At 35.9% G+C, this 14,690-nt stretch overlaps 1 protein-coding gene across 1 annotated transcript in view; it reads left to right on the forward strand.

The window, feature by feature from the left end:
- TLK1 (tousled like kinase 1) overlaps window positions 1-14,690 on the forward strand; it is a 42,816-nt gene that overhangs the window by 22,999 nt on the left and 5,127 nt on the right. Inside the window, exons 11-18 of the mRNA XM_008634770.2 lie at window positions 2,444-2,510; window positions 6,100-6,197; window positions 9,300-9,381; window positions 9,641-9,732; window positions 9,819-9,908; window positions 10,532-10,701; window positions 11,976-12,111; window positions 14,578-14,689. Coding sequence (XP_008632992.1) covers window positions 2,444-2,510; window positions 6,100-6,197; window positions 9,300-9,381; window positions 9,641-9,732; window positions 9,819-9,908; window positions 10,532-10,701; window positions 11,976-12,111; window positions 14,578-14,689 — 847 coding nt within the window. The remainder of the gene's footprint in view (window positions 1-2,443; window positions 2,511-6,099; window positions 6,198-9,299; window positions 9,382-9,640; window positions 9,733-9,818; window positions 9,909-10,531; window positions 10,702-11,975; window positions 12,112-14,577; window position 14,690) is intronic.

Here is a 14,690-nt window from a genome sequence, read left to right on the forward strand (position 1 = left end):
TGTGCTCTGTGCCCAAGAGGGCTATTTCAGGACTTTTTGAAAGGCGATACTTACTAGAGCTGTCTAGGCACTTTGTTACAACTCCTTGTGGACACTTCGGGTTTTATAAAAAGGACCAGATTTTCTATATAATGTTAGTTTTTAAGGGGATCTGTGGTTTTAGGACTCTCAGTGTTCACTGAAAGTTCTGGTAGGTCATGTCATAAACTTCATATTTTGAGTGTGTTTTACTGGTGGTTCAGCTTTGCAAAGCCACCTAAATACTTACTCTTCTTCCTGAGAAAGACAGACTTTACTATCTGTATTTCTGGAAATGCACAAACCTGTGATTTCTACTGTAGACAAGAATCTGGAAACAATATTCAACCTTGTACACATTGGCATTGATCCTGTCTTTTTTTAACTGAGAACTTAATCCATATTAGAGTAGTTCTGTGTTTTAATAGAAGTATTGAAAAAGTATCAGGCATATTGTTGTGAGTTGTCTAGCATGGTCTTGTTGATCTCTTTGGTAGTGGTAGCAGATGTATTACAGCTGGAATTGGAGCATTTGTTTCTTACATTTCTTGATGTTGCTTGGACTGTACAAAGTCCAAGTGCATTGCCAGCTTTCCTAGCTATTGAGACACCCCATTTCACATTTGCTTTGATACCTCTTCTTTTAAGATGTAGCATACATTGTCTAAACCCAGAGGAGATTCTGCTAGGAAAAGAATATAAATGTTAGGCCCCAAAATCTGGGGGTAAGAGACCTTTTGCCTTTCTTGGAGAGGCAAATTTCCTCCCTCCATTGCCTTCAGAGTGTTTGGGGATGTCTATTGACTGTAATACAAGAGTGCTCTGAATTCCAGTAAGGAAAAAAAGATGCAGGGTAACTCTGTATGACATGTCTTAAAAGAAGCGATTGCTTCCCTCTCAGATTCTGACAGGATGTGATGATGGGTACTTTTGTCGCCTGAGTGTTTTCTATATGTTACAGACCCAGAAGGCTGATAAAATAACTATAGTCTTGTGAGGCTGTTTCCAATTTCTTGAAAATTTAGGTGCTCTGGTCAAAAAAACCCTCAGTAATTTCACTGAGATTTGGTTGAATCAGTTTTCTGTCCTGGTCAAATCAGAAAATGGGCCGGAAAATTCAGTGTTTAGGAATGGAAAGGGCTCTATGAAAGCTTCAGAACCACTAGATTTTATCTGAAAAAGATGCACTCCTTTATCAACAACTTTTAAGATGCAATAAAAATACAGGTGTTAGAACTCTGAAAAGTGTGGTGAACTTGAAGTTTAAAAGGGAGGAAGAAATCTTATAGTCTATTAGATTTCTGCAAGGCTTATTGAAATTGCTTGGCATTTGTTGTAAGAAAAATCTGAATTAGTGTCCCTCACCTCTGGGAAAAACTACTGGTGATTCTCAAGATATTCTAGTCTTCAGACTTGAAATATAAGCAGCATATATAGCCTTCTAACCACCTTGGTTTAACCACCACCTTCTAACCACTCTATCTTCCCAGCTGATAGTTGAACCCACAGAAATACGGACTTTGTGAGAACGTATTATACTATGAATTTTAGCTTTGTATCATGCAAGAACGTATTAGGTCTAGGCAAAACAATAAAAAGTGTAATTTTTATTTCTTTTGTAGGGATTTATGTGAACCCTTTCAAGGAGGCCATACCTCTTTCTCCTTCCCCATCCCCTATTTCTCTTCCTCATATGTGCATGATTCCTTACCTGGAACTTAATTGTCTTGGGTTTATTTTTTGGGTGGTTTGTCTTTTTTGTTTATCAGATGGATACTGCATGCAGCCAGTTTGCAGGTTTTTTGTTACTAATCTGTGCAAACAGTCTAGATTTTCTGGATGGTAACTGACTTTATGTCCAAGCAAGTCTATAGACAGTGAGGGACCACTGAATTATTTGTAGCCAGAAATTGTTGAGAAAACAAAGATGAAAAGAGAACAAGCAAGAGAGTCACGTGTGAATTCAAAGGTGAATTTGTGGTTTCATGCAAAATGTAGTGCTAGTGAACTTGAAATGTATGGTTTGCACTCCCTTCTGTAAATCACAGCTCAGAAATCCCATGTTATCAATCTTGTCTAATTTCTGAATGCGTTAGAGTTGAGAACCAAGCAGTGGAGTAGCATCAGCTAAGAACTGGGATGGTGATACGATTCAAGATGCAACTAGGTAATTAACAGGCTATCTGGAAGAACAGAAATGGCTCTGTGGGAGAGGCAGTTAATACTGCAGAATACCAGACACAGGCTATTCTGTAAGTATGTTTTGACCCTGAAATGACAAATCCAAAATGTTCAGATGGTTCAAAAATGTACTTCTAGTGGCAGTAAATAGATACTGGATATACTGTAGTTTTTAAGTAAAAATGCTATTGTTTTGTTTGCCACCGTATAAAAGCTATAATTACATGATTGTTTCATTTTTCAGTTTGACTCTAGCAGAGTACCATGAACAGGAAGAAATTTTCAAACTTCGATTAGGACATCTCAAAAAGGTATGTTTTTTCAATTACAACCAAACCCATAAAAGTGAGTACTATCAAAATAAACAGCTTGTTGAGAGCTGATTAAAAAACCTAATACTAAAATTGCTGTACTACTTAATGCCTAGTAGTGGCGCTCCTTTTGTTTCTGTTTGTGCAACTTTCCATAAACACTGGGATTACAGGGAAGCAGTAGTGAGTTCCTCCAGTGAAACACTGTACTAGTTCCTTAAATCCTTCTAAGAGTGCTAACAGTGATGATGCCATCAATCCTGCTCTTCCCCTTCTACTTTCTGAGCTCTCTCCTGAGAGCTCAGTGAGCCAACCAAGTTTGATGTATGGGCTTTTTATGTTTGTTTTTTGGCCTTTAAAAAGGTCCAATTCACAAGCATTGCATTTCTGAATTAATATAACATTTTCATCATCTGCAGTATTCACTTAAGTTGTTATCAGCGTATTACCTATCACAAGAGAATATAATTTTCCTACTTCTATGGAAAATCTTTTCTCTGTGTCTTAAATTATTTTGCAGTCAGATATCTTACTCTAGTCTCTGACTTTTGAAAAAAACTTCTTGCTTGAAGCCTATTATTCTAATAAATCTGTGTAGTGAGATAGTTATTACATGAAGAAACTATTGCTCATTTAAGCAAAGATTTTGAGGAGTAACCTCAAAAATAAAAAAGGAATGGCAGTTGATGCAGACAGAAATACCTCAACAAAATTTAAAGAAAAGTACTTCTGTCTACTGAGCAGTAGTTCCCAAGTTGAGTCAAAACAGGTCATAGTGTTTTTTCCCTTGAAATGTTGCAAGAGTCTTTTTCAGGCCTGTTCCCTTCAAATGTACAAGCCACCTGTTATAAATCCTGCTATAATAATCTGAACTGGGCCCCGTGAGAAAGCTGCAGCTGTTTCTAAAGAATATGACAGGAAAGTACTTGAATCTGTAGTAGGAAATCTGCATATAATTTGCTGGCACTAGTGAAGTAGACTGCCAACATAGTTCTTCATTGTTAATGGTTTAGAAGCTCCAGCTTCACATGAAATTCTATTGGGAAATTCTGTAGGGGTTTTTTCCATACTTTAACTTTATGGAAGTCTAATGGAAATTTCAAATGATGGATGAAATTATGTTACATGGTTATTTAATATTGGAATTTTGGTTTCACCTTGAGCATCAATGCTGGAGTACTTTGCAAAAGAAGGAAATTCCTTGACTAAATGCCAGAGAGGAAACAAATGTTATTCTTAGCAAATCATATTTGAGTATATCTGAAAAAAATAATAAAAATACATTCTTACATTATAATTCTTATGTCTGATACAAATTTTGTCATTAACTAGGAAAACCAATTTTGTTACCTTCATTTTACATGGTTGTATTTCTTCCCTGTGCTGCTTCTCCTTTTACTTTTTTTTTTTCTTCCTTCCTTCAGCATATGCTGTTTTGCTGACTGCTCCTCTTCCTTTTCACTCTTGAGATGCTTTCCTGGTGTTCTTATTTTTGGTGCCCTGTACATGCTGCCACCACCAGTTTTCTTTTCCTACTGCTACCCAGGAAATTCTTTTCCAGCTAGTTGCTTTGGTCCTGGAGAGAGGCTCTTGTTTTCTCACTTCCTTTTATATAGCAGTGACCTGAGGCAGCTAAGCTGGTTCATTCTTGCTTAAAGGTATTCACAGCCTGAGTGTCCTAAATAACAGCTGGAAACAATGCAACCAGCCAATTCTCTTTGGACTAACATTGGCCTATGAACCACATTTTGAGAACCACTGAATTGCATAATATATGAACAAAAAGGTCCAAAAGAGGCATAACTGATGATTTTTTTTTTTGTTAGCCTTTGGGAAGAACATTGACAATTGTGTGTATAAGTGTGTGGCCTTTTGTGAGGGCAGAAGGACTAAAATTCTTTATAAAGGACTACTGGGTTATGAGGAACTGCCTATCATTTCAGGGTATTTAACAGAAAACTGCAGGGATGCATCTAAATATAGAAAAAAGAGTTTAATATTATATAAACAGGAAAAAACCCAACTCTTGACATTGTCTTTTAGGAAGAATAAATGGTCCACCCAGGTCTGCTCGCAGATTAGTGCTACTTAGTCCAGCTTTTAAATTACTAGGAATTTGATTTTCATTTTCTGGGTGGAGGTTCATCTCATGTTTTGGGATGAGAAGAGTCTTCCATAGCTTATGGGGATGGTTCAGAATATCCACTGAAATCATCTAGTCCAGACTCCTCCATTCATTGGATATGTAGTCATTTAATATGTGTTTTAGATCATACAAATACAGTTGTTGTTTCAGGATACAGGTTTATGAAAATACTAACTTTATGGCATTTTCTCTCTACCTTGCTGACTTCTGCCTCCATCCCCTTGTGCCATGGCTTGATGCCCTGTTGCTTTTACCAGCACCACTAGGTTGTACAGTCAGAGAATAAACTGGAGAACTGATCTAGCTTCTTTCAAAAAACAAATACGTGTTTTTTTATGATGCTAGTTTCTTTTTTTCTTTTCTTTCTCCTGTTTGTTTTTTTTTTTCTCTTCAAGAAAAGATTGATTAGTATACCAGTTTGATATACCATGTGGCTGTGCAAAAGGCTGTGCCAAGATAACAAGAGATGATGAGGGGTGCTGCTACTAAAAAAAAAAAAAGTATCAGATGCCAGGCCTGCTTTTTCCTTTTTAGCTAAAATAATTCCATAATTATGAGCTTTCTGATACGGACTAATTTTGTCTCCCCTTTCTTCAAATTTTCAAGCTCTAGAGGCACTAACTCTGAAATAATATAACCCTGTCTAGAGTATCTTTCAATGAGTATGTGTTTCAGTTTGAGTATAGATATATAGGTTTCCACAAATTAGGCATCATGAATTCTTTACAATTTTAGAGGACCTGAATAAATAATTATTTCATTGTTTCCTAATGCATAGCATAAAGATGAGATAAATTTAAGCGCTGAAATTAAAGAATGTGCTCCTACCTGACACGCTTCTTTTGAAGTTGCACTTAAAATCTTATGCAATACACATTCTTCATTTGTAATTTTAATAAGACACAAATGGAAAAATCTATTCAAATTAGATTGGTTTTGGTGGCTTGTATCAGCACCTTAAGAATGTTTCTGCTGTAATGATGTGCTCTTTTATTCTTTTACTTGATTTGCACTTCAGCCTTAAAATATTTTAAATGTCTTTTCATAATCTGTTGGTTTGTACAGAATCTATAATTGCCCATATCTCAGTTTTTTCTTTTTTTGTACATCAATTTCAGAGCGCTTCCCAGATAATTTATCTCCTTGGCTGAGGTACAAAACCCAGCTGCCTCTCATTTCAAATAGCATCCCTACAGTGCAGAACAAAACCATGAACATCCCATTACCTGTGGGTTCGTGAACAGAAAAATTTCTTGAAACAGGCTTTTGCCTTATCCTTCTGAATTTTTCTGGCTTTAACAGAAAAGTAGTGCTTTCTTCTAGTTCAGCAGGGTTTTGTAATGTAATGTTCCTCCATCACCACTAGTATTGATGCAGGGGTAAAAATACCCTTTTCAAATGGGAAGTAAATGAGCTTTTATATTTCCTTCTTTTCATTTGCAGGAGGAAGCTGAAATACAAGCAGAACTTGAACGTTTGGAAAGAGTTAGAAATCTTCACATAAGAGAACTGAAAAGAATAAATAATGAAGATAATTCACAGTAAGAGTCTTTACTGTCTTAATTTTGCATGTCTGTTTTTAAAGCAATTCTCTAATACCACATTTTACCTGCAGAAGAGAGACTTGCTCATAATTTCTTTTTGGTTCTCTATGTTTATATATGTATTTTAAACACCAATTTATTTACAAGTTTCTTACAATTTGGTAAATTGATTAATTTTTTTGTTGAATATGCAAGAAATAACATACCTACACTGCTTATAGTGAAGAGCTGAAACTTGCTTGACCATATTACTAAGCTAAAAAAAATACTTGTGAGACAACTTAATGCAATTCACTTAGCTGACAATAATGCAAGAAAATGGCTGGGAGGTTTGATGCACCAGCAGCAATTTTGTGCTGCACTGAAAATTAGTTTTGTGTTTGCAGCACTGTGGTTTCATTCCTACTAGGTATAGGTACCTAGCAGGAAAAAGCCTTATGTTGCTACTTTGTATTTCACCTTGAATGGCAGTGTATCACAATGTTAAATTGCTAATAATATGAACTGTTACTGTGTAGTTTTGAAAGTAGTAATTACATAACTTTAAAAGCTAAATCTGTTTTCCATGATGACAAATACACTACAGTTTTACCAACGCTTCTAGCTGGCACTGTTGCTTGAAAGGAACTGGTTCTACCTCTCCCTGGCTACTTAGCCCTGTTTTCTTTCACATGCTTGCATTTCTTTCCTGAACTGATGCTGGAAATTGATCCAAATTAAAACCAGCTACTGTGGTTTATTTTTCTGGATTAATTTTAATCCAGAATCAATTTCCTGGTCTACTTCTTTGCCCCAGCTGCAAAAATGTCTATTCTGCCATGAGGGGAGAGGGCAGTGCAAGGGTGGAATGAGCCAGGGGGAAAGGACATGGTGGGACTGGACTTCTCGCTTTCTGCACTAGGAAATGTTCATGAAACAGTAGTCTTAAGCCTTCAGGACTTTATTTTTTACTTTTTAGATACAATAGAATTATGCATACACTACTAAGGGTTTTAAACATTAAAAGAAAAATATGTGAAATTGTGCCTAACTGTTCTGATGGTACCTACCATGCAGTAATACAGAAATTTTTTGTTACCATGTAGTTTTAGTGCTAATTGATATCTAAATTAGTGTCGTGGTTTGGATATGAAGAATAATGGGTGTTGATACTTACATACTGATGGCAGAGTATTTTCTTTTTAAAAATATATAATATGTTTTAAAATTAAAAAATATAATATTATTTTAAAATAAATGTCCTACAACAAATAAACAAGCAGGTTAAATGACAATCTTTTCTAATCTTCAGTTGTTTGCATTAGAACAGGTTTAGATTTTTTTTTAAAAAAGGATCCTTCAACAATAAGGAATAAATGGCACAAAAAATTGACAGGCTTTGACTGTGAAAATCCTACATATGTGGGGCAAAGAATGCCCAAATTACAGTCACAATTGAAAACAGTTACAGGACATGGACAAGCAGAATAGTGCAGCTTCACTACTCATTGTCTGCAGTCAATGCTGACACATTTTATGGTACAGAATGAAAAGCTTTAAACTGTATTCATGTTTTTGTGGTAGTTTAGACAAGTATTTACCAAGTGGCCAAGCCACAGCTTATAGTCATCATGTAGAAGAGAAAAGCAATGGAGAAGTGATTTAGGTCTGTAGCCCCTGCTATCTTTCCTAGCATGTCCTGGCAATGTAGCTGTTTGGTAAGGGAGGGGATTCTCAGGCAAAGCAGCTGTTGCATTCTGACTCAAATCCTGTTGGGATTTCCGCTTCCAGCTGTGGTGTAAAGCAAATCCATTTTCTAGCAACAAGTCCATCTACCCATGGGTAAACTTGTATGTCTACAACTGCACTGGAATAATGGGACAAGTTGAGAGTGCAGGTTAGGGCTTCCTTGTCTGGCTTTGGAGCCCATGTGATGTTGGGGTGCAGGTTCTGAGCCATGGAGAGCCACACAGGGTAGCAAAAGCAGTGAAGAGGGAAGGTGGTAAGATTCACAAGGTTGGCCCTACTGGAGGTACACACGTGAAAAATACGAATCTAAATTTGTTGAGTGTAGTTTTCAAGAATTGGGCTACTGGTCACATGACATCAACTGCCTAATGATTTTGCCTCTAAATTTGTTATTTGTTTTACACTGAATGTATTAATTACTGTTTATGGTTTCTTTAAAAAATATTTAGCATTGAAATATGTATCTTCTTAGTGAATGAAAAAGAAAGTTTTATTTCTAAAAGGGGCTTAGCAAGCAAGAAATAGGCATCTGCTCTTAAATACTTGACTACCTATGACCATACTTCCAGAACTCTAGAGAATATGGAAGGATGGGATGAGCTATTGGCAGACTGGCCCTGAACCCTTCTTTAAAGTTTTCTATGGAATATAAGTGGCAGCTTGCCTTAGATTCATGAATATAGCTGTCTCGTCATTTTACTAAAAATGTGATGAATATTCACATCCCTTCCCTCTGATTGTATGGAAGAATGTATTTTGTCTTCTGTATATTTCAGGAAAGAGAGCATGGTCCTTTTTCTTGGTCTGGCAGCATCATTTTGTATTAGGAAGAAGTGTTTTTGCTTTGCATTTGCTTAGAGTAAGCACAGATAGTTATTTCGTGTGTTTTCTTTCTATTTGTTTTAACTTAGTGCTATATAAAATCCATTTTGTTAAAAAGAGGCAGTAATATACAACATATCTGGTCATGTTTTGTGTGAATTAGAAGAATGTCCTTGTTGTTTGATCCAGAAAGATGAATTGTGAGACTTCTCTAATATTTGGCACAACAAAGAGAGACGCATGTACCACATGTTTAAATTTAAGCATGCTTTTCTTATCCTCAAAAAAAATAGAGAAAAATAACTAAATGTTTGCCAGGATTGACTGTTTTGATGACAGTGTTGTGGTAGTATTTGTAAACAGTCAAAAGTTACTAAAATTGGTCATGTTGTACAGCTATGCCATAAGATTTCTTGTGGTGTAATGTTGTTCAGCATACTATATGTTGTTTCTAAAAAGAAAACTCCATTGGATGAGTAATACTAAGAGATTTACATTTTAAATGCTACTTGTATACGTTAAACAGAATAAACTTTTTTTCCTTTCAAGATTTAAAGATCACCCCACGTTGAATGAACGGTATTTGTTACTCCATTTACTTGGCCGAGGTGGCTTCAGTGAAGTATACAAGGTAGAGTTTGTTGAGTCTGATAAATCTGATTTTTGAGCCATGTACATTTAATTTTGGGGGACAAAAGTGGATCTAATTAAGTAGAAGGATTGCAATGGGTAGATCAAACTTCGATTAACCTGTGGAGGGGAGGTAGCATGACAGGAGCCTTGTCAATAGACTTGTGAATTACATGCCAGCTTTTTTTTTTCACTTTATTGGGTGTTATTTTTATCACCTTTGGTTATAACTTTCCCATATTCATGCATTTCTTTTTTAGGCTTTTGATCTTTATGAACAAAGATATGCTGCTGTGAAAATTCACCAGCTTAACAAAAGCTGGAGGGATGAAAAGAAAGAAAACTACCACAAGTAAATATTAATGACTTACGCTTCATATGTTAAGCTTAATAGCATTTTGTTGACTGTAGAAGGTTAACGTATCCATCTTCTTTTAGACATGCCTGCAGAGAGTATAGAATACACAAAGAACTGGATCACCCCCGGATAGTTAAACTATATGACTACTTCTCCCTGGATACAGATACGTAAGTAGAACTTGGCAAGGATTTTAGTGCTGTATAGTAGATAAATAGAAATGAAGAGTATTTGAACAAAAATAATGTATGTTCTTGCTTTCAGCCAAAACATTTTAAAAAACCCCACACTAGTTGCAGAATTCTGTCTGCTAAATATTACAGGCCTTCTATAAGGTGATGAAGAGAGTGTTTTGCAAAGCCTGACTAGCGTCAAAAGGCTGCCATACCTTAGACAAGTTTCCAAGACTAAATGACAGCAGGAGCATTACTAGCCTAGGTGTAGCCCCTGGTGACTGGGCTGCACCTCTTTGCATGAAATTGTGTCGCATCTTAAGGGATAGTTAAGGTATTTTGATTTTGAGAAATGTGTCTACTGTAAATAAAGAGGCTTTTTAAAATGTCTCATCAATATGGATGCAGTCTCTCTTTTAGTGAGTATGAATGTTCTAATTTATGTCAGTTTTCATAAGCTAATAGTTCCACCATGTGTTCTATTAACTATTTCGTTCATTTAGTTTGATATTCAAGCAAGCCATTCTTAAAACTTGTCAGAATGAAACTAGGTTGTAGTGTGTTTCTGCTTGTGCAGTATGATACATTCTTTAATTTTGCCTCTCTAAATTCTACCCTAGGTTTTGCACGGTGTTAGAATACTGTGAAGGCAATGACTTGGATTTCTATCTCAAGCAACATAAGTTGATGTCAGAGAAAGAAGCTAGGTCCATTGTAATGCAAATAGTAAATGCACTACGGTATCTCAATGAGATCAAGCCCCCTATTATACACTATGATCTTAAACCAGGTAAGTGAGAAATGTTACGACTGAAAATGTAATTTATTTTTTATCCTTTATTTTGTTTGTAATTCGTGCCTGAAAATGCCAGAATTATCTTCTGTGTGTTAGGATTATTGTAAACAACTGGAAAAAGTATGTACTTTCCTTTGGAATTCCATTGCCAGAATCATCTGCCTTTTCTGTGGAAAATCTTTGTTACAACTTTTCTATTTTGCATTATTTTGATTTGAATTTGTAGGAAAAAATCATATAGCTAATAGGTACATGCATTGGTAGTTAGCAGTATAAACAGATAAGATCATTAGTAGACTCAGTGTTTTCTGGTAATTGTGGAATGCCTATGTCTAAATAATTTTTCCCATATGTTTTTTTTAACCTGTAAATATGTAATCAATCACTTTCAGCATCTCAGCATAAGCACTCCAAAACAGGACTTTACAGAGAGTTTTCTTTATAATGAATAATAAATATTTTTAGAAACAATATTTGTCTTTATTCCACGTCCTTTGTTTTACCACCTTGCATGAATGATGCTTGTATTCTTCATGTGCTTTAATCTGCTACACTCCAAGTGTGGGTTTTATAAAGTAATTCTTGGTGCTAGGCTGTTTGCTTTCCACTCTGTAATAAACTATTCATATAGGTTTCTCTTGCCTTATGAAATTGTACAGAATGTATTCTTAGTCTCATTAGTTTTTGTTCTCAGAGGAACTTCATCAAATCATTTTTATATCAAGAAATTATTGTACAACTTTAACACATGGAGTAAGATTTGTAGGATTTCAGCAATTTCTTGGCACAATTTTGTGGCATATGCAAACCATGAAAACTGTAGTGTAGGATTTTTTCTGCCAGAAAAATAATGAAAGTTCATTGTAACTAGTATACTGCTGCATTCTGGTGTTTCCTCTCTCCATGTTGGTGTTTCTTTGCTGACCAGCCAGCTCCCAGCTGAGAGAGCCATTTCAGATCATGATGGTAGCTGTGAGAGTTCCTGAAACTGCACAGAAACTTGTCATAGTCAAGTTACTCTAGACTTGAGGATGTAAAGATGATGTAAATGTATCTCTGTTGGTTTAAGCATGGTGGTAATAACACCAAGGTTGTGGGTTTGGTCATGGGTCCCTTTTAACCCAGACTGTTTTATGATTTTGGTTCTATAAAATTGTCACCCCTCATGAAGTTAGATGTTCTTGAAAATTGAACCTGGTTTTGAAAATCATGAATTCTGTTAGCTTTTTTTAAAGTAATTTTTCTTTTTTTTTTTCTTCTCTGAATAGGTAATATCCTTCTTGTAGATGGAACAGCATGTGGAGAAATAAAAATTACTGATTTTGGTCTGTCCAAAATAATGGATGATGATAGCTATGGGGTGGATGGAATGGATTTAACTTCACAGGGAGCAGGAACTTACTGGTAAGGCCTGGTTTGATTTTGCTGTTTAGACTTTGGATCATTGTTCAAATTTCGTAAATGCTGTCTTATAAAGCCAATTTGGAGAGACAACTAGGACTAAAAATATTAACATGGATTACAAACAAAGGTGTTTGTCCAGTACTGTGATGCTGGTATTCCCAAACATTAGAAGAATAACTTAGCAAGTAAAATAAGAGTGTGTGTGTTATTTATTTCTTTATCTCTTTCTTTATATGTGTGTATATATATATATATTTATAAATAAATAAATATGGAGGTGATCACTGCGATTTAGAAACATGGTTTCCTCTGAAGAAGCAGATATTTAATCTTTGGCTGCTGGTGGTTGAAGACATTTGACAGAGCTGTGATGATTAAGTGTGGGTGCTTAGTACTTGAAAATTGTAGGACAGGGATTACCAACAGGTAATGTCCTTAGGACAAAAGACTATTCACTCTTCCTTCCTAAAGGTTAATGACAGCTCAGCGGCTGTGATTTACTTTTTGTGTGCACTTGCATGCTTGTCCAAAACACTGGAGTTTTAGAGCTGCCAAAGCATAGGAATGACAATAAATATTTCATTGCTTACAGAAAATCTGTTTTTAGAATTTGGTCTCTAAAGATGCAGGTTCTTCATGGCACAGTAACTATTTGAGCCTGGGTATGTGCTGGCTTATGTCAGGGTGGGTGGATTAGAAATCCTGTGTTGGCCAGGTTGTTACAAGTCATTTCCTCACAGAGAAGCCAGTGTCATTCCCATTTGCTTTGCACCTCCTCCTGTATTCAGGAGTTGCATGTAATAAAGTTTTTGCCTTTTCCTTCAGAGATTTTAGAAAAGGAAGCACATCTACTTCCACAAATGCCACTGTGCACATGCTGTGAAAAAACGATTACTCAAGTTGAAACATTTTAGAAGTGTTAGGGTTTTGCTACCCTTTTTAATGCTTTACCTATTTAAATGTTTTCTTTTAGGAATATATATCAGAAAAATTTTGGCCTTTGGATTTCATCTGGAATGCCTCAGGCACTAGTGGTGCTGCAAACTTAAGAGTAAAAAAGGATCTGTAATCGTTACAGATTCATGATGAATCTCTGCATTTCTAATTTGTGCTTTCTCTGAGCCCAAAATCTTCATTAGGGAGGGTAATACTTAGAGTGAGTTTGAGGTTGGGAATGAGTCTGTTCAAAGTACATTGCACAAACTGTCAGCAGCATAGCGCTGGAAGGGATTTCCTCAGTGACTGGGTCCAGTTACCTGCCTTCCCAGGCAGTTAGGTTATATAATCTCTTTTATAAACTTCTAGATGTTTATATTAAATTTAGTTAGTGTTTTGGCCCCAGTAATCTGATTTGAAGTGTCTTCTGTAACCTCAGTTCTCTGATCATTAGAAACTTAATCCTCTAATTTAGAGACTATATTTATTTGTGGCCAGTTTATACTTGTTTGTTCCTGTGCCAACATTGTCCTCCCTCAAGTAGGTTGTGGCCCCTTCCTAGTACTTGCTCCTTGGTGTTTTCAGAGCCTTCACTTTTTTTTCCCCTGAAATGTAGGCTCTTCATTCTTCAGATCATTTTAGTAACCTTCTTTGCATTTGTATCACTTTTAAGATCACTTGTCTTGATTGTTGTAATCAGAATTGTAGACAAGTATTCCGGAAGAGAGTTTGTGATACTGTTTAAAATTATTTCATTTTCATCTCATTTTTCTGCCTATTTCCATTTCTACAAATATTTCTTCAAAGTTTCTACTTAAGTCTTACACACTGTTGACGAAAGAGTGCCTGTTCTTTAGTTGCCCTAATAGATTTTTTGCCTTTTTCAATTTTAAATATTACAGTCAATAATACTTGACTGCACTTAATACATTTGGAAGGTTTTGTTTGCTTTGTAAAGGAAGTTCCATTTCACCAGTTATTCTGTAATTCAGGAATGGCATGGGAACTTCCTCAACTTTCATTAAGTAAAGTTCTCTTTCTGCAGAATATAGGGACAGAAATAACAATCGTCTTTGTCTATCATATATACCCCTCTGGGTAATGTTGCCATTTTTATTAAAAATTTGGGTAAAGGGCCTGTAAGCCATATCTGCTTTTTTTTTTGATTTCTAACCAGGCCTTACTGAAAAATGCCCTATTTGGCTTTCATCTTTTCTTTTCTTTGATAGATGGCTATGGTTCATATTTAACCTGGGGTCCCAATTAAAAAAAAAAAAAAGTGATAATTGGCTGTTTCGGTAAAAAAAGTTTGTGTATATGCTTGTGTGAACTAGGCCCCTCTATTTGACTAACTGTACAAAAGCTGCATTGTCAGTTTTGATGGGTTGCAGGATGTTGGAATGCAGATTGTAGGGCAGCTGTACAGTCGAAGCTCAGGGATGTGTAGCTGAAGTGTTTGTACAGTTTGACAATTGACCGCGTTCTAGTGATGCCATACTTAGAGAATGAAATATATGTTTTGTTTTCCAGGTACTTGCCTCCAGAGTGTTTTGTAGTTGGCAAAGAGCCACCAAAGATTTCTAATAAGGTTGACGTGTGGTCAGTTGGAGTAATCTTTTTCCAATGCCTTTATGGTAGAAAGG

This window comes from Corvus brachyrhynchos, unplaced genomic scaffold (genome assembly GCF_000691975.1).
Source record: "Corvus brachyrhynchos isolate BGI_N302 unplaced genomic scaffold, ASM69197v1 scaffold255, whole genome shotgun sequence".
NCBI classification, from domain to species: domain Eukaryota; kingdom Metazoa; phylum Chordata; class Aves; order Passeriformes; family Corvidae; genus Corvus; species Corvus brachyrhynchos.